Raw genomic sequence first — 19244 nt, 5'->3', positions numbered from 1 at the left:
TGGCAAATCAAATGCTTCGTAAAAGCTGTGTTTGACCCAGTGTTTTCTGTCGATAGTGCCGCCGCGGTTGGATAATTACTGCAAGCTCTCCGCGAAAAAGATTGTAATCCTGTTCACAGTCCTTTCGCGCCATTCTACGTATCCACCCGCGATCCTCTTCAGATAGTTTTCCACATTTTCGGCTGGCATTGTTCATAATACACCTGAGACAAAAGCAGTGGTCTGCGTCTAGAAACACTCGAGAACTTGTTTGAACTAATCCTTTCTGACGATCAGACAAAACTGTAACTTTGGTCATTCCAGTTGTCTCTGATAAATTTCCAGAAACCAAGTCCCAGTTATCTTGATCTTCTTGGGGAAGTAGAGCTAGGCTAAATGGAACATTGCGTTCATTTCTTGTTGCAAATGGACACCATCAAAGCCAAAGAGAGATTTACACTGCCGCGCGATGTGTATCCGACGAATGCAGCTCGACCAAAGGTAACCCCGTTTGCAGCAGTCTCAAATTTCCAGAAAGAACCAGGACTTTTTCGCTCCATCAGTTGAAAATAAGCTCCGATCCCTGGTAGGTCTCTTGCAAAACACCATGTAGCTTATCGTCGACCTGCTTCTTCATTCTGGAAATGACACTTGCGCGGATATTAGCTCCTTTCGATTTCAGGAATTTCTGGACAGCCGACCCAGTCATGTCGAAACTGAGTTGTTGTGCGACGGTAACATCTCTGATTCCACTATAGCCGTCAATTTGCTCAATGGTTGGTTGTACTGCGCTTGGCCTTGACATTTCGAGGAACTGAGCCTTCTATACGTGGAACCTTGGTGGAACCGACAAACTTGATGTGGTTGTGTGCAAAGTTTATCCGCGTTATTTTCCAATGACCTGCTTTTCCGTGAGCGTTCACGAAAAATGGGCAGGTCAGCTGTTCAGTGGGTGTGGCGCGACTTCTGACTAAACAAAACGGACGCTTCAATATTCTGGCGCTGTTCATACGCTAGCAAGGTTCTTGGATCAGTGGAGTCGATTTACGCCTTCTCACGAAGTAAACCCAACTCGCGTGCTGCCTCGAGGTCGGACACGTCGAGTACAAATCTGCCTTGCCGTAGTTGATAGAGTCGGATGCTGGTGACTACGACATTTTCAAACTGACGGGAAGCAAGATGTGCACACCTACTTCGAATCACACCGCTATTTCAAAACGAAAACTAAACTGTAGTTGAATTTTAAGTAAATTATTATGATCACACCTGATATTTACCACAGATTTTATCTAGTTATGCTAATTTTATTAAATCCTCTTCTTTAGATATAATGCCAGCGCAAACATTAATAGAAAATCAAGGACTGCATCCGAAATGCTATTTACCGGTTTAAGTGCGCATGATGGCAGCATGCGTACTTCCTGGTAACTACATCGGTTTGGATACACCTAATCTCGTCGGGCACGATTCAGTACTTTTCTACTGGATTACGGAAATTCCGGGGCGTCGACGTTCCTACTGTCACGGGAGTACACAGCCAATTTTGCTGAATTTATCACTCGCCATCAAGCCATTCCGTGCGCTCAGGGGCATACGGCATTGCGCGATGATCTAATCAAACCTATATGGGAGATAAAATGCAGTTGTGTAGATTGATTTGTTATTAATCGCACACTTCATGTTTGTCTACCATTTATTCAACACTATGTTATTTTTGCGGATCTCCTGCTGAAGGTCTGTAAGGATCGGCTGTTGTTTCAGTTCATAGTAGCGTCACTGGGTGGGTGTCATTCTTTCTAAACGTGTCATTATTTGCTCATTTGTAGCTTCTTTGAACAAGCGATTCTTCGTTTCAGTTTCCGTTGCTAGCTTTGCCACCAATACAACTAGATTTTGCTCCACATAGACAACCTTCTTGGCTGATTTCCTACCGATAGATCGCTTGACACCAGCTACCACAGATCAGCCTCATTGCCACTTGGCTTCTCAACGCCACCGCTTCGACTCTTTCGAGCATTTCTTTTTTTGAGGCAAGAGCCTCGTACCACTTGGGTGTATGCCGCAGAATAGTCCACACACCTTGACATTTAAAACCAACACTGATAAATCACAGGTGCGTCCACAATTTTGTCTTCCACCGTCTTGCCACTTTGTTCCGTTCCACGGCGGGGGCGTAGCAACAGGCAAAATTGTTGCAATTGGCTTGCAGCGTTCTCCATCTCGTCTCCAGGCTAGCCCCGATGCTTCGACGTATGCATATCGTGGCCAGAAAGCCTCCTCGAATTTCGTTTCTTGTATACAATGTATCGTGAGTTGAAGGGTACCACCCTTCTTTCACGCCATGAACCTTCCACATCAAAACTTTACTGGATTGACCAATGTGGTGTAGGGAACACCAGATTTCGTGGAGCACTCGAAGTCAAGGCGGAACAAGGTACCAAGACGGCCAGGAAAGCAGCACCGACGGTACTACTCGGCTGGATGGTATACTGTGCCAGCCCGCCGAGCTCGCAGGCTTCACGAGCGCTCTGCGGCCGACTGACTGGGAATCAAGAGCACCGGAGAGCAAGGACGGGTGGCGTCACGCAAGGAGATGACGCACGTACGACGGGCCAAGTGCGGGGGGCGCTAGGAGACGCTCAGCTGAGTTCAAGGCAGTTTCCAAGCCTTGAGCTCGGCTAAACAGAGCCGCCGGCCGCCCAGACGACGCGAGGCATAGCCGGAAACCGCACAAGGGGACCAAGCGTGAGCCCGGCGACCCCAGCAGCGCTCAGCTGAGTCGGCGAGACCTCCCCGTCGAGCTCACCGGGTTATCCGGACAACTTATCCGGCTCCGCCGAGTTCGAGGCGTTGTAGCGAGGGTGAAGGGTCGGTTGAGATCCGAAACCACTCCATTTCACTTGATATTTGTATAGGACCTTAGAAATAGTAGAGGCGCCCTTTCAGGGCGCCCAGGAGACTTAAGAACAAACAGAGCAGAATTTTCTAGGCCCACAACACGTGCACACTTTCCGGCAAGTCCCTGCACGGGGTCGGATTATGCCTGCCGTCGGTACCCGAGAGGCATAGCTTGTAGGGTACTCGACTGGCAGCGCCAAGAGATCAGGTCGGCCCGGGATTGGGCGTTGGGTGCTCGCCAAGTGCGAAGAAAAAGTCTCGCTAACTCAGCGAGCCGGTACGCCGGACAGCCCGGGTGCCGTTACTCTTCAAGTCGGGTTGCTTCTGCCCCGGCGGCCTGTAAAAGCGCTAGCGCGCCGCCGTCCATCCTTTGGTGGATGGCACTGGAGTTTGTGAACGGAGTCCGCTAGCTCGGCGGATCTCCGGAAGAGTGGACCTTGGTTGGCAGGTGTCGGCGAGAGGCGAGACACCCGCTGTCCCGGTTGGGCCGAACCGCGAGGGGACAACCCCTGCGCAGGCCACCAAGCGCCGACCTAACTCGGCGATTGTTGTGGTTTGTGCTGGAGATCCACATCTGACGATATTTGTGTGTTCTACAACACCACAACTGGTGTCGCGACCCGGGAACAGGGGTATGCTTGTGTTTCGTAGGTACCAGCGAACCAAGGTTTGAGAAGAGCAAGGAAAGTGATTATGGTCTAGGGAATTGTAACGCCGAGCCTGGCGACGGCCAGAGCTAACTCGGCGGAGCTAACCAACTCGACGGACTCGACAGCGGCGATGATTATGGACGCGACGGCGGAAGTGACGCGCTCCGTCTCGTTTGACGATGAGGAGGCCCAAGACCATGGAAGCGATGATGAGGAAAAATAGGAGATGAAGGCCGAGTATGACGCGGTGAAGTCGACGGCGGAACTACTCGACGAAGTCGAGGAGTTGTCGCTACAAGTTGGGCGCGTGGGAAATCCGCGCCCAGTTCAGCGAAACTTAACCGCCGAGCTCGGCGATGATGCGGACGATGATGATGACGACGTTGCTCCAGGGGACCGTCCGCCCCTAATACCGCGAGCGACGAAGAATGCGGATACGCCGAGTGCGAACAAGGTTTTGGCTCGACTCGGCGAAGAGATGAAGACGCAGAGTGATTGGATGGTGATGTTTGGGCCGGTGGCAATGGCCCAAGCGAAATGGCCTGTGCTGGGGCCGGAGCTGGCCCAGCCAATGAACAGCACCGACGTCAACCAGTTGGCGGAGGACACCATGCTGCTTCTGAAGGCAATGAGGTATCGGTGCACGAGTCGACCCAGCAGCTTGATGCTGGACGGATGGACCCCAAGGCGAGCCTCGCTAGAGTTGATGAGGTGGAAACGGCGACTGAGATGGGCGTTCGGGCTCGAACACCCGGCGGGACCTCGGCAATCGATCGCAAAACGAACCGCCGAGCCCCAGCAACTCGGCGAAGACCCCAGTGACACGAAGCGGCTCCAGAAAATTTGCCCAAGTCTCTGCTCAGTGACCCGGCCAGCGACAGGCCCGTAAGACATGCGACGGAAGAGCGCAAGAGAAGAGCGAAGACACAAGCGAGAAAGAAGGTTCAAGCAAGTCCAGACAGAGAGCCGAAGAAGATTGCTCAAGATCGTCCAGACTCCCGCCATAGTGAAGTCAAGTCAAACTCCAGACTCATTGGTCTCCGGACCCCGGACGCAGGATTCCAGACACCAGGCTCCGGACGAGGATCTTCGACGGGCGACCGCTCGCGCCCTGTCCCAGCCTGATTTGTACCCAGAAAGGCCTTCCAAGTTTCAAGTATACTCCGACCAAGATGTTAACGACCGACCAAGACGACCGACCATGATATGTTATGCACCGACCAGACTCCTGCCCTATCCATGACCTGCTCGACATGCGACGTGATTACGCCACGCCCCGACTATAGTAAAACCAAGATAAAAGATCTGATTCCAGAGAGAACAGTGGATACAGAAGCCTAAGAAAAGATAATCAGAGAGTTCAATTTGCCAAGAAGGGCGCAAGTGCTTCCCCGTCCCCAGGGACGAGGTGTGCTGTCAAGTAAGTGAGAGGAACAAGCCTCGACCGGAGGGATTAACCCTGCCGGCGGCCCTAAGCTACAAGACCTGCGTTTGGACGCGTCGTGACCGCGAATACCGCCGTGGAACTCTCCCAAAGGCTAAGACCAAGTTAGGCGGTGATCGGGCGACGCGCGCTCCGAGGTGACCTGTCCTATTTCATATTCCAGTTGTTGGTCCTCCATTCGGAGGTCCCATTTCATATTAACTGCGTTTCTAGGAGGTTGTGTGTAGTCACCCCTAGATCCGATTGATTGACTACTGTGTGATAGGATTGTATATTGTCTGACCGGAGGTTGTTCTCCTTTTTCGAAGTTGAACATTTGGAAAGTCTTCCGCCTGGAGCTAATTATCTCCTTGCGGGAGCTGGTGCGCGTGAGTGAAGGGTGCTTTCGGACTCGACCGGTGGTCCGGAAGAAACCCCAGTAGACTGGTGTACGGCCCCCCCGCTCAAGGGCCCCCCAAAGAATAAGTAGCGGCTGTATATTTGTATATTTGCATATTAACTCTCTGATTTTGAAGGTTTGGCTGGAAGGATCTGCTTGTGATCTCAACCCCAGTCGTGGAGACCTACGTTTGAAGTAACGTAAGCGCTCTACACTCAAGACCTTATCATTGTGAAGACAACTCACCAGGTGAAGTTCGTTCTATCGAAGATAAACGACACCTACAGGGATTCACAAGGTCACACGCCACCTCCGTTGGGAGCACCTAGTGCTGCTATCGGAGTCTGACCCCATTGGGAAAATCCGTAAGGAGGAGTAATTCTCCGGACGGGCGGCCCTGTGGCATCGTGCTATACACCTGGGCGGCAAAAGGCGCTCACCCGCCTCGCCACAGCTGGTGCGCGTGCCCGGATTTGGTAGTCCGTGGAATTTCACCGAGTTGTTTTTATATTATATTGATTGAGATCTAGGGTGTTGACTGCGAACGATCTTCTAACCGTGGTTGATATGGCTGGAAGTGGAAGCAGGAAGAAGGAAGGGCGACGGCAGTCGGCGGAGTCTGAACCAAGCCGGCAGTCGCGCCGAGTCGCGAACTTGGGAGTCGAGCCGCATCGACCTCTGGAAGACGTCGAACGTGACGCCCGGAAGGCCAACGCGGCAAAACGCAAGGCTGCCAAGGAAGCGAAGGAAGCGTCGGCTCCAAGTGAGACGACTTCTGGACCCGCTGTTCCAGACGCGCACCAAGTGTCCAAGAACGGCGACCAGGAGACGGCTCTGGAAGATGCTGACACTTCCATGTCGGCGGACTGGGTCCGGACGACAAGGACAAGTCCGCTCCGGACATGTCCGCCAAGGCGTCTGCGGGAGGCGCCGATGTGGTTGAGCCCCCGGTGGGTGGTCGAGTTTCGGACTCCCCCCAACCGGAACATGAGGTCGAGGCTTCGGACGTCGACGACGAAGTCCAATACGTTGGGACGAAGAAGCCTTTGGAAGGTCCGGCTGAAGACGTCGAAGTTGTCGAAGTTGACTCCGAGCTGGACGACGAAGTGCAGCTGGTGAAGGTCGAACCGGCGGTCAAGAAGGAAGCCTACCTGTCTACGGTTCAGGAAGACCAAGTGCTCGAGGACACGGAAGTGTTTTCGCCGAAGTCCTCCACAACGGCTTCTGCCCGAACGCTGACTCAAGTCCGACCGACACCGGTGTCTCCATCGGAAGTTCAAGTGAAAGCGTATATGGCTGACCAAGTGCGACGATGGGAGAGGGACGTCTCCGAAAGAAGTGTTCCTCCGAACATCAAGTATGAATGGCCTCAAGCTCATTTGGATTCAACGGCTTACATGTATGCTATCCTGACTACCTCTGAGTACTTACGGAAGCGGACGTCGATGGCCGTGGAGGCGGACGCTTGGATCGCCGAGATGGAACTGACACGTCGGATGTTTGGGGTCACCCGAGACTGGACGGCTGCGACGATTCCGGTCGGACTCTTCTCCCCACGCGAGTGTGTTACGGTCCTTCAGACGCAACTGTTCGAGTCCGGCTTCAGTTTTCTGAACTTGGTTCCTGGCTGGTTCCGGACACGAGCTTACAAGGCGCACCCGGACTTGGTCCGCCACGTCGTCGAAGAGATGCTCCTGCTGCTGTCCATCGAGATGGCCGAACTGAAGCAGCTGATGACCAAGGCGTCCGAAGTCCAAGCGCAGACGGTTCGCCCCGAACGATCGCGTCCAGACTTGGCTGCTTGACGCGGAGATGACCGACCACGAAGTCGAGTTGCTGGGACGCGGCTACATCCAGATGCTCAAGGTGTCTGGACTTCAGGCGCCGCGAAGTCCAAGGAGCCCCGCGGTGGGTGAACCTGGACCCAAGCGCGTCCAACGTGTGCCAGCGCTCGCACCTCCGTCGTCCATCCCGACGCCTGAGTCCCCGCAGTCTGTGTCGTCGTCTGCTTTCCGAAGTCTGGAAGGCGCTCGACCTGGCAGTGTGGCGTCCGGTCGGGATGCCTCGGTCAAGTCGGGATCTCGAGCATCGTCAAGTCTCTTCGGAACGTCAGGTGGCTCGGACGAGTCGCTTGCTAGCGCCACGTCAGGATCGCGAACCTCGAGGGACAGCTCGTCCGGGTCTTCGGGACCGAGCTGGGGTCAGGACGCTGGATCGCACATGCCGGCCGTTCCGATGGCGATGACTGCCCAGACGCTTGGTGGAGTGGCTCCGGTCGAATCCGCGATGGCCATGTACGTCACCCAGGAAGCTCTCCCCCCGAACCCGGTGCGCGTGGATCAGGACGATGTCGTTATGTCGGAGTCCGAACGATCGCACGCCCGGGGACGGGGGTCGAAGGCATTCCGACGTCGCTCCAAGCGTCGAAGTCCGTCGCCATCCGAATGCTCCATCAGCGACGATGATAGCCGACGCCGCAGGTCCAGCCGGCGCTCCCAGTCTGAACGTTCGTACCGCTCAGGACGATCCCATGATTCAGCCAGTTCTGGAAGCACGCAAGTCGCCTTGAATGCCATGTTCCAGGTGCAGGAGGCGGTCGCCCGAATGGAGAGGCACCAGGACTCCGCGCTCAAGAAGCTGAACACCAAGCTGGACTTGGAAGTCGCTCGGAGGTTCGGACCGCCGGCTCGGGACCTACCTGCGAAGGTGGAGTCCACCCGGAGCCCGGCCGACGACACTTGGACGCGCCGCGAGGCGGAGACCCGGGAAGCCGCTCGACTGGAAGCCGCGCGTCTGGAACGTGAGGTAGCGGACGCACTCTTGGCACAGTATCGTGCCCAGACGGAGACATGTCAGGCCGAAGAAGCGCAGCGCATGGCGGCCATGATGGAGTCCTTGCAGCGCGAGCTAGAAGACATGCGCGCGGGGCGGGCCCAGGAGCAAGAGGCGGCCAAGAATGTCCAGAAGTTTCTGACTGGACAGTTGCGCGACCTTCGTGCAACATCCGCCCAGACGCCTCGCGACCATTCGCATTCAGACCTGATTCGGCAACTCGGGACCCTCATGTGACAACGGAAAATCCAGTGGCGACCAGTCGTCAGGTCAGGCGTCCAGAATCCAGTGGCGTAATCAGTGATGACGTAATCAGGGGAGATGTCACACGGACCTCGACGAACCTCGACGAATTCCAGGCGGCCCAGCTTCGGGCGACCCTCAGCGCCGCCGCCAAGGCCGACGCCGCGCCGCCGCGCGTCAAGACCGAGAGCGCCCCCGACGCCTCCGCACGTGGACACGCCGACACGCGCCCCGAACGAAAGGCGCAGGCGGAGGGCGTGTCGCAGCGCAAGGCGCAAGCTGGCTCGGCGAAGCGGGCGAAGTCTGCGAGTGGCAAGTCGACAGTGCGAGGGGGAAAGGACGCCTCGTCCCGTGGAGAGAAATCGAAGAACCCCCCAAGCACCGTGGTGATCCGGATAGTTCCGATTCTGGCTCAAGCTCCGACGGGAGTTCTTCGGACTCCGACAGCTCCGATAGCTCGTCGTTTGAAGATGTCGCCCCGAACACACCGACTGTTGCAGGACCTGGAGGAACGCTATTCACGTTCCGGCCATATGTGAATGCGAACAGCCTGGAGGATTTCGATGAGAAGGCGTCGCTGACGGTCCGGACAAGGTGGCTGGAGAGATTCCAAAGCATTGCGGCTCAGGGCGGATGGACGGACAAGGTCAAGATAGACGAGATGAAGCTCAAGTTGTCCGCCGCCGTCCGGAACTGGCGCGCGAACCTTCGTCCGAACGTGAGACGAGACTGGAAGAAGTTCCTGAAGGAGTTCCGTGAGATGTATTGCAAAGCAAAGACCTCAGACGCCGAACGCTACTACACGATGGTTCAAAGGAAGTCAGAAAGCCCGCTAGAGTTTTACTATCGCCTGAACAAGGTGGCAGATAAGGCGGGTATCGATTTCGACTCGTCGTCCAAGCAGCGGGAACGTCATCTGAAGGTATTCACGAAGAAGCTCTTGGACTCACGCCTTCGATCGACGTTGCAAGGCCAACGCACCCGGAGATTACGTGACTTGGAGTACGTCCTAAAGCAGCACGAAGAGATGACCCAAGGCGACGACTACGATGCTCCTCCGGCCAAGCGGGACTTCCGGGCGGACAATGTTCCGCACGGACGGTTCCAGTCGAAGCGTGCCGGACGCGCGTATGTGGTTCAGGGCGAAGATGTGTCGGACGAAGGTGAAGATGATCGGGGAGTGCGGTTCCAAGATGCGGTGGAAGAAGTTCCTGCCACTCCGTCGACGGCAAGCTCGGCTGTTGGAAGCGCGCCAACCGGAGGTGATTCCAGGCGAGACGAAGGTCGCGTGCCAGATATTTCAAGCACTGTCTTCCGGATTATGGAGAACTCAGGTTGGAGACCTCCTTCGGGCGGAGATTTCCGAACACCACCTCGGTATCCTCGTTTCGACACTGCGAACCGCACCAAGTTCTGTGAGCGCTGCAATGATTTTGGACATTCTACGGAGAGCTGCTGGACCGACCTAAAGTGTGATCGCTGCGGCCGGAAAGGGCACCCCGCCCGCCTGTGCAGAGTTCGACCCTGCCTATTCTGCAAGAAGTTTCATGAAGACCAATGTGAAGAGTGGAAGAAGTTCCAAGCTGTGAAGACTCTCGCTCGTCAAGGTACACTGGACCTTCCGTCCGCTATCCGGAATCAACTACTGGATGGGGACGTCGATTCTGGGGAACAACAGTTAAACTAACAAGCCCGCTGGATGGGGATCCAGAACGCGCCGGGCTCAAGACTACCCCGGAATTGTGTGTCCTAGTGTATATTGGACCAGAGTTGAGGAGCAAGCACCAAGATAACCATCAATGCATGACTGTGATTTCAGAGGAAAACGACAAGTACCTATCCGATCAACAGCGTTTGGAGCGGTCTCGGTTAGAAGAAGGTCGTCTGGGGGATAATAATTCAGACGATCATCCCGAATTCCGACTGGGGCCTGGCCAAAGGTACGGATGGTGGAAAGAGCACAACCCTGAGGACACCAAGAAAGTGGCGATGGTGCATGGTGCTGTGAACAATTATCGAACGGATATCCTCCTGGACTCCGGAGCATCTGTTAGCATGGTGAGTTTGGACCTTGCGCGTAGGCTCAGACTCCGGCTTAAGTTTTGCAAATGTCTGGACTGGGTGGTGTCCCGACGATTATCACGGCTACTACCGCGGTGAAGATTACCTTGGGACCTCGCGTGGTCTACATTATGGAACTATGGGTCGCGAACATTGGCGAAGGTGTGGATGTGCTTCTCGGTATGAGCTTCATGTACTCGGCTGGGGTTCGATTGTGCGCTCAGGAAGGGTTGGTCAAGCTGCCGGACGAAGAGACGGTGCTGCTAGCTGGTCGGACTGCGGACCACATGGGACGTGGCCTGGACCTGGCCGTCACTCCGAAAGAGAGTCTGTACTTGGCCCCGGGTGAGTCGGCCGTCGTCCGAATTGACTACGGTCAGAGCAATCCGCAACGCGAAGTCGTTTGGGCTGGTCGAGGTGACCGCTGGGTTACGCAGATTATCTATGCTGCGAAGTCCTGGCCAGTTGCTGTGAAGGTGGTCAATATTTCGGACAAGACAGTCTGGATCGACTCTCGAACAGCAGTGGCCCGGGTTGTGGAGTTTGGTTTTTTCCCGACGGCTGGAAGGTATGTCCGTCCAGGATTACGGAGGTATCGAGAATGGCAAGTGATGATTTATGAAAGTACCAACTCGAGGGAGCTCAGAGAGCGTGAGGAGCGACTCGCTCGAGTGCATCAGAGTTCCGAACCACCGTGTGTCCAGACTCCCGAGTATCCGTGGCCCACGAAGTTACTCACTCGGTCACCAGTTGATTCGGCGCAGGTGCACATGGTGCGCCTGCAGCCTAAACCTGGCGTGAAGGCGGAAGGTCGTTGCCCGGATCAGACTCCTCGACCTTCGGAAACCGAGAGTTCCGGAGCGTCCGAAAGAGAACGCACGGTTCCTGAGGCTGCTCCAGGTGAGGTAACCGGACCAGGCGAGAACGTTGAGAATGCGAGCTCGGTGTCTGGAGTTGCAAAGATTCAGCCGGAGACGATTGAAGATCCTGAAAGGAGCCCGGATGAGGACTCTGGTTCGGACTTGGACGAGTTTTATGACGCGATCAGTTTTGACGACGAGTGTCTGACCAAGTGCGTTCCGGAAATCCCCGTTGGAGTCGAGTCGAATGTTGAACGGAGTCCTGAACGATTGTCTATTCCGGTCAGAAGGCTCGAAGTGGAGTACGAACGATGCATGCAAATGAGTGCGGAAGAGCTGAACCTGGAACCAGCCGTGTACATCCACGAAGGTAGTGAGTTACTGGCTCAGCTGCGTGACGAACTGGCCATGCTTCCGGAACTCCAAGAGCTGAGTCCAAGGTGTGATATCGAGAAGGCCGACGTTGGAGAACCTGGACGGACTACTTCGGCCGAAGAGGAGAAACTTCGAATGCACCTGAGGTATCACCACAAGATATTCTTGGGAGACGGGAATGCTGCCCCCGCGCCGGCTCGTGGTGTGTGGTGTGATCTAGATGTCGGTGATGCTAAACCCGTTGCTCAGCGTCCGAGGTCAATCGCCCCACACTTAGCGATCAAGGTCTACGAGTTGCTGAAGAAGCTTTTGGAGACAGGACTGATAGAACACTCCGGATCGCCGTGGGCTTCCCCGATCGTCATCGTCCTGAAGAAGAACGGCGTGGACATTCGGATGTGTATCGACTACCGAGTGGTGAATGGATTCATTCAACTGTCCAATTATCCTCTGCCTTTGATTGACGATCTATTGATTGGCTTTGAGAGTGCAATGTGGTTTATGAGTCTGGACATGGCGAGTGGATTCTGGGCCATCCGGATGACTGAGCGTGCGAAGCTGATCTCGGCCTTCGTCTGTCCGTTCGGGCACTTCCAGTGGGTTCGGATGCCGTTTGGACTCAAGAATGCCCCTCTCGTCTACCAGGCAGTGATTAATAACTGCCTGTGGGGTTTCGTGAGACTGTCCCAGGAAGAAGAATCGGAGGTGGACCAAGATGTTCTGGACTTCCTGAGTTTGGACCCGTCCAGGAGTGACTCCGAAGGCCAAGTGTTGGCATTGACGGATACAGCGACGGTGTTCCAGAGGAACATCCCTGCTCCAGACAGCATGGGTCCGGTTTTGGGACGGAGCTCGTACATTGATGACATCGCACATGGCGCGCCCACCTGGGACAAGCTTTGTGAGGATCTGAATGATCTTCTATTCCGCTTGCGCTACTGGAACATTTCTGTGAGTCTCCCGAAAAGTGAGTTTGGAAAGCTGTCGATTCCATACCTGTCGCACGAAATTAGTACAGAGGGGATTCGGGCAGTTCCGAAAATCGCTAAGGGAGTTCAAGACCTGCCATTCCCGAAGACTCTGAAAGGAGTGCAGTCTTTCCTTGGAAGTCTGAACTACTATCATAAGTTTATTGAAGACTTTCCGGTAGTGGCTGCAGTCTTGTACGAGCTTTCAGACGACCAAGTGCAAGCCGGACGAGATCTCACCAGGGCCAAGGCTGCCTTCGAGATTCTCAAGAAGAAGATTGTTTCGACCCCACTGCTCCGGCATCCAGACCGGACAAAGCCGTTCGTGATCATCCCGCATGCCAACCGTTGGGCTGCTTGCGCGGTCCTCGGTCAGGAATACGATGGAAAGATCCAACCGGTGCGGTTTACTGGACGAGTTCTGAACGACGCTGAGCTCCGATATCACATAGCTGAGAAGGAGGTGATTGCTGTGTTAAGAGTCCTTCAAGTCTTCCGGACGCTTCTCGAGGATTGTCGCCTGGAAGTCTACACTCGGCACTCAGTTTTCAAGTGGATATTTCAGTCGAAGTCTGCCGACGGACGCTGTGTTCCGTGGGGGGGGGGGGTTATGTTCTCACACTGGGACATCACCGTCCGGAAGGTCCAGAAGGACGAAGACGGTCTGGCCGCTATCATGGGAGCTGGGATCACCCCACGTGAACACTTGATTTCCAAGGTGGTCACCAAGGTATCACCCGGACGTACGAGAGACTCCGTTCGGAATTCTACTGGCCGGGGATGTACGCCGATGTTGAGCGCTGTGTCAAGGAGTGTGTCGACTGTGCGAGTGGCAAGGGACGACCGCCCAACGAAGGACCGTCGCCCGGAAATATTGAGCCCAGACGTCCGTTTGAAGTTGTCTCGATGGACTTTGTCACTCACATGCCGGAGTCCGAACGCGGAAACACTTTTCTGCTGTTGTTCCAGGATGCGTTTCCGGATTCGTGATGTGCAAGCCCATGCGGTCGACTACTGCTCAAGACGTCGCAGAGGTCTACGAAGAGTGTGTCTTCCGGAGGTTTGGAGCGAGCTCCATGGTCCGACATGATCAGGACCCCCGCTTCATGAGTGAGGTCTTCGCACGGTTCAGAGAACTTCTGGGAAGCTAGCAGCGAGCCACTCTCGCTTATCGTCCGCAAGCTAATGGTCAACAGGAGCGGTCCGTTCAGACTGTCGTTCGAAGTACGAGCGTACATTGCTGAGGCGGACCAAAGTGACTGGGACGACCACGCGGAGAGGCTCATGTTCGCTCTGAACACGTCGTTCGATGCCACGCGTCTGGATACACCCTTCTACCTGGTGCATGGTTGGGACGCTCAAGGGACGCTGTCTGCAATGTTAGGTCCGAAACCCTCTAGCGTTCCGGAGCGGACTGCCTATGAGTGGCGTCGGAAGCTTCAGCGGCAATATAGCTATGCGCAAGCATGTGCCGAGGATCTGCAGAAGAAGGCGAAACGCCAGCGTTCTGAGGTCCAGACGCAGAAGTGGAGAGAGAGCTGTCCGCACGACTGAAGTCTGGGTTCGAGAAGGGAGATTCGGTTTGGCTGTACATTCCGAAAGTCCAACCAGGTCTCAGCCGTAAACTTGCCCACATGTGGCATGGCCCCTTCCGGGTTGAGGAGATGCACGACGACTTCCGAGTCAAGCTCAAGATTGATGACACTGGGTACCGGGTTAATCCCTGGGTTCATGTCAGTCGACTTAAGCCACGTGCCCTCTTCCCGAAGCGTCCAGTCGGAGAGGTCGAAGTGTCAGGAGACGATGACTTCGACGCGGCCTTACTTCCGGAGGACAGCTGGGAGCCAGACTCAGAACGAGACGAGTATGAAGTGGAGAATATTCTGGACCTCAGGTGGTCTAAACGGACCCGAACGTCTAGACGCACTCGAGAGTACCTCGTTAAGTGGAAAGGGTACGACGACCCCGAATGGTTGCCCGTGTCTCAGATCAGTTGTGGAGCATTGCTGTACGCGTTCAATCAAGGTGCACGTGCACGAGCCCGGTTCCAGACGATGCAGGCTGGGGACGATCACCCCAGAGCCTAGTACATGTCTGAACTGGATCGACCGCGTTGATGTGCCCCTCGACGGAATGTGCTTTGAATCGATAGATTTGCGATGTGAGTTCAGATATGATATTTCGGAGTGTCAAGTGGAGAACGAGTGGAGAGTTTCGGAGAGACGAAGCTTGGAGTTTGAGAGTTTGGAGTTTCAGGACTAAGGTGACAAAAAGATAAGTATGAGGAAAACGGAGAAGATGTATTCAAGAGGAATTACGCAGAATGAGCGCGGACGCTACGCCTGCGACTTAGTCCGGAGATTAATCTTCGATCGAGTCACGGTGTCTGGCTGGAATCAGAGTTCGGCGATCATCTTCCGGCAGATGGGCGATGCGCTCGTCGTCCGAAGAGCAGAGTCCCCATTCCGTACGAGCCGGCTCGCGAGCATCCAGAAGCTCCATCTGTTCCTTCAGAGTGTAGCGGACATCGGTTCCAGGCTTGGTGTGGTCCCGACTCATCAGGATCCAGTAGCAGACACGCTTGGGAAACTTCCAGATGCCCGGCTCGTTCCAGATGGAAGCCGGGACGACCTTGTCAATGTGCTTCTCCTTGGTGGCAGCCTGCTTCCTGACGCTCTCATGGTTCTTGCCACGCCGGAGGCTGAGATTCCGGACAAACTTGGAGTCGCAGTCCCGATCCAGCACGATCCAATGGAGCGCATGCCAAAACGCCTCTGCATTGTCTTCCATGAAATCGATCCAATCTTCGATTGCCTTGATCGCACTTGTGCTGAGACTGGAACGCCGGTGGAAGAAGAACTCCGCCCGGCGCTCACCGGACATCTTGACCCAGGGATGTGTAGCCAGGAATTCCTTGAGCTCATCGGGTTGACAACGGTCTTTCAAGATGTCCAGATCGTGTCGATTTGGCTCGAAATCCGGAAAACCCAGCGTCTGGAATGGTGCGTGTGCGGTCGGACTACCAGGTTTCATACGGACGCCAAAATACATCCAGGACACTTCATTCGGGCCAGGTGACTCAATCAGTCGTCGCTCTTTCGCCGTCAATTTGGCCGGACGCTTGGCCGCGAGTGCAGTCGGGCCTCCAGAGCTGCAGCGTTTCGACTTTCCAGACTTGGACTCCACCTTGATCCCGGATCTGGACTTCTTCCTGGACGATGACTTGGACTTGGTCTCCGGCTTGAGCTTCTTGGGCGTGCCCGATTCAGCTGAAGACTGACTCAGACGTCGACGCTTGGAGGCTCGCTTAGCGATGCTAGGAGGGATGCCATCCGGAGAGCCGTCATCATCATCGTCTGCCTCACCGTGGTCGGACACTTCGCCTGCGTCATCATCCCCGTTGCCTCCGTCATATTCGTCGTCGACACCGTCGTCCGGATCTTGCTGAGGGTCGTATTCTTCGTCCTTGTCTTCAGCCTCGTCATCATTGTCGTCCTCGTCTACTTCGAGCTCGGCTGCGTCTGGATTGAGACTCGGGAGCGAGCCATCCCATTCCGGGACATCGTCGTCGACCTTGCGCAGACTGTCCAGAGCAACCGAGGCTACTGACAAGTAACGACGCGGCACGTGCTTAGTCCACAGCGCAGTATCCAGACGGTGCCAGCGCATCATCGACACGAGCATGGCCACTAGGTGATACAAGGGGAACCTCGAGTGGAGGCACTTGTCCTGATTGATCAAGTCCAGTGCATCCGGGAATTCCAGACCATCCTTCATCAGAAGCTGGAGATCTGGACGCAAGTCCTTCTAGACGACTGGATAGTCCGCCAAGTGCGCCCGGGCCTTCGCGCTCGACAAAGGCAGAGGCGACTCCTCTGGACGGCATCGAGAGTTCGAGTCCGGAACCCAGTCTGTTGGGAACTCCTGCGCTTGGTCCGGAGCCACCTTGCTCGACCTGGACTTCGACTTGGGAAGGGACTCCGCTTGACCCGAACGCTTGCGCTTGGACCCGGATGTCTTGGACGGTGAACCCTGCGACAAGTCGATGACAGGACCCGGCGGAGGCGGCCCACTCTCCTTGGTTTCCTCATCCTCGTCCGCAGGCGGGTCCAGCTGAACAAAGCTTGGTGCCTGGAATCCCAGATTGTCGTTGGCCATGACCGTAATGACAGTCTGCCACTCTGGAGGGACTGGGGTTCCAGACTCCAGATGGTCCAGGAGGTCCCGGAGCCTAGGCCAATTCATCATGACCGCCGCGTGCGCGTGGAAGAAGTTCATCACATGAGCCGTCCGGAGACGCGGTCCTTGGGACCGTGGAGCCAGGGTCGGTCGAGACGCCCGTGCGACCTTCAACTCCGCTTCCAAAGTCTTGACTTGAGCGCGCAAGCCCCGGATGTCGCTCTCACGTTCCTCCATCAGAAGTAGGAAGTCAGCACGTGCTTGAGCCATGGCCGCGTTCTTCTCTTTCTGGAGCCCCGCCACTTTGGACACCCAGTAGTCCGCTTGGAATTGCTGCTCGCGCTTGAGCCGAAGAACCTCCTCCTGAAGTTCGACCTCCGACTTCACTGCTGCGTCCTGTCCCAGTCGACGCTTGATCATGTCGTACTTGGCTGTCACCTTCCGAAGGAGGGACACCGTTCCGAATGTGCGATAGGCCAGTTGCTTGGCGTCGAACTGAGACAGGATGCTCGCCAGCTCGCGCTTGACCCGGAAGCTCTTGAGCTGGGCCGTGAGCTCGGACTCCGAAAGCGGATCCTCGCGCGGAGTCAGGATGAAGTCGCTGATGACATCGTCTTCCTCGAAGAAGTCGTAGAGGTGGGCCAACTCAGTGGCCCCCAGACTCTCCATCTGAATCAATGCCTCCAGACCGCCGAAGCCATCTTGCAGGAAGGTCCTGCCGTCGTTGTGTCTCTCGGTCGCCGGAATCCCGACAACCCGGACGGTGGTGTCTGGAGCCTCCCCTGGCGCGATGTCAAACGCCGCAGGCTGACTAGGTGTGGAGCCCTGCCCGGACGAAAGCCGATCCTGCGCTTGGAGAACCTTCGCTTGCTCTATGTCGAGCGTTTGAAGGCTCTTGAGGACCGCGGCACCTGACCCTTGTGGCTGATTCGCCGGGCTCGAGGCTCTTCTGCTGGGTGAAGGCGTAGGTGTCTTGTTCTTGGACCCGGAGGCCGGAGTCCCCCCTTTCGGGGCGGGCGGCTGCCACTCCGTCTCCTCCTCCTCCTCCTCCTCCTCCTCCTCCTCTTCCTCCGCCTCGCTCTCATCGCTCGAACTACGAGAGGCGCTCGGACGAGGTCCATCGCCTACGCCTGGTGTGGCGGAGCCAGCCCCGGCCGGGGCGCTGCTCGCGGCGCTTGCTGCAGGCGCGACTACCATCGTCTTGTTTGGCTGATGGGAAATCGCGATTTGGCTGCGTTTCGACGAAAGAAGTTTCCGATTGATGTTTTGCGACCCGATTGGCTGACGCGACATGGGACAAAGAAGGGAGGCCACTTCCGCGAGCTGGGCTACCTTGCCGCCCTCCGGACCACTCCGACGTTTGGACATTTTCGTCCGCCTTGCTACGCGTGGTCTTATCGCAACCTATCAGTTCGGGAGTAAATTCCTCTATGAGAGATTGGGATGAGAGGGACGGTTGACACGAAGCGGCTCCAGAAAATTTGCCCAAGTCTCTGCTCAGTGACCCGGCCAGCGACAGGCCCGTAAGACATGCGACGGAAGAGCGCAAGAGAAGAGCGAAGACACAAGCGAGAAAGAAGGCTCAAGCAAGTCCAGACAGAGAGCCGAAGAAGATTGCTCAAGATCGTCCAGACTCCCGCCATAGTGAAGTCAAGTCAAACTCCAGACTCATTGGTCTCCGGACCCCGGACGCAGGATTCCAGACACCAGGCTCCGGACGAGGATCTTCGACGGGCGACCAGTCGCGCCCTGTCCCAGCCTGATTTGTACCCAGAAAGGCCTTCCAAGTTTCAAGTATACTCCGACCAAGATGTTAACGACCGACCAAGACGACCGACCATGATATGTTATGCACCGACCAGACTCCTGCCCTATCCATGACCTGCTCGACATGCGACGTGATTACGCCACGCCCCGACTATAGTAAAACCAAGATAAAAGATCTGATTCCAGAGAGAACAGTGGATACAGAAGCCTAAGAAAAGATAATCAGAGAGTTCAATTTGCCAAGAAGGGCGCAAGTGCTTCCCCGTCCCCAGGGACGAGGTGTGCTGTCAAGTAAGCGAGAGGAACAAGCCTCGACCGGAGGGATTAACCCTGCCGGCGGCCCTAAGCTACAAGACCTGCGTTTGGACGCGTCGTGACCGCGAATACCGCCGTGGAACTCCCCCAAAGGCTAAGACCAAGTTAGGCGGTGATCGGGCGACGCGCGCTCCGAGGTGACCTGTCCTATTTCATATTCCAGTTGTTGGTCCTCCATTCGGAGGTCCCATTTCATATTAACTGCGTTTCTAGGAGGTTGTGTGTAGTCACCCCTAGATCCGATTGATTGACTACTGTGTGATAGGATTGTACATTGTCTGACCGGAGGTTGTT

At 55.7% G+C, this 19244-nt stretch overlaps 1 protein-coding gene across 1 annotated transcript; it reads right to left on the bottom strand.

Moving 5' to 3' along the window:
- Positions 1 to 16496: 16496 nt before the first annotated feature.
- Positions 16497 to 18065, bottom strand: IUM83_05254 (uncharacterized protein; the record flags this gene model as incomplete). Its single annotated transcript, XM_067929382.1, has 1 exon — positions 16497 to 18065. The coding sequence occupies one exon, from the start codon at positions 18063 to 18065 to the stop codon at positions 16497 to 16499; it is 1569 nt and encodes a 522-aa protein (XP_067799722.1).
- Between the last annotated feature and the right edge of the window lie 1179 nt (positions 18066 to 19244).

This window comes from Phytophthora cinnamomi (assembly GCF_018691715.1).
Source record: "Phytophthora cinnamomi strain GKB4 chromosome Unknown Contig4, whole genome shotgun sequence".
In the NCBI taxonomy this organism is placed as follows: domain Eukaryota; phylum Oomycota; class Peronosporomycetes; order Peronosporales; family Peronosporaceae; genus Phytophthora; species Phytophthora cinnamomi.
This window is presented reverse-complemented; position numbering and strand designations above follow the sequence as displayed.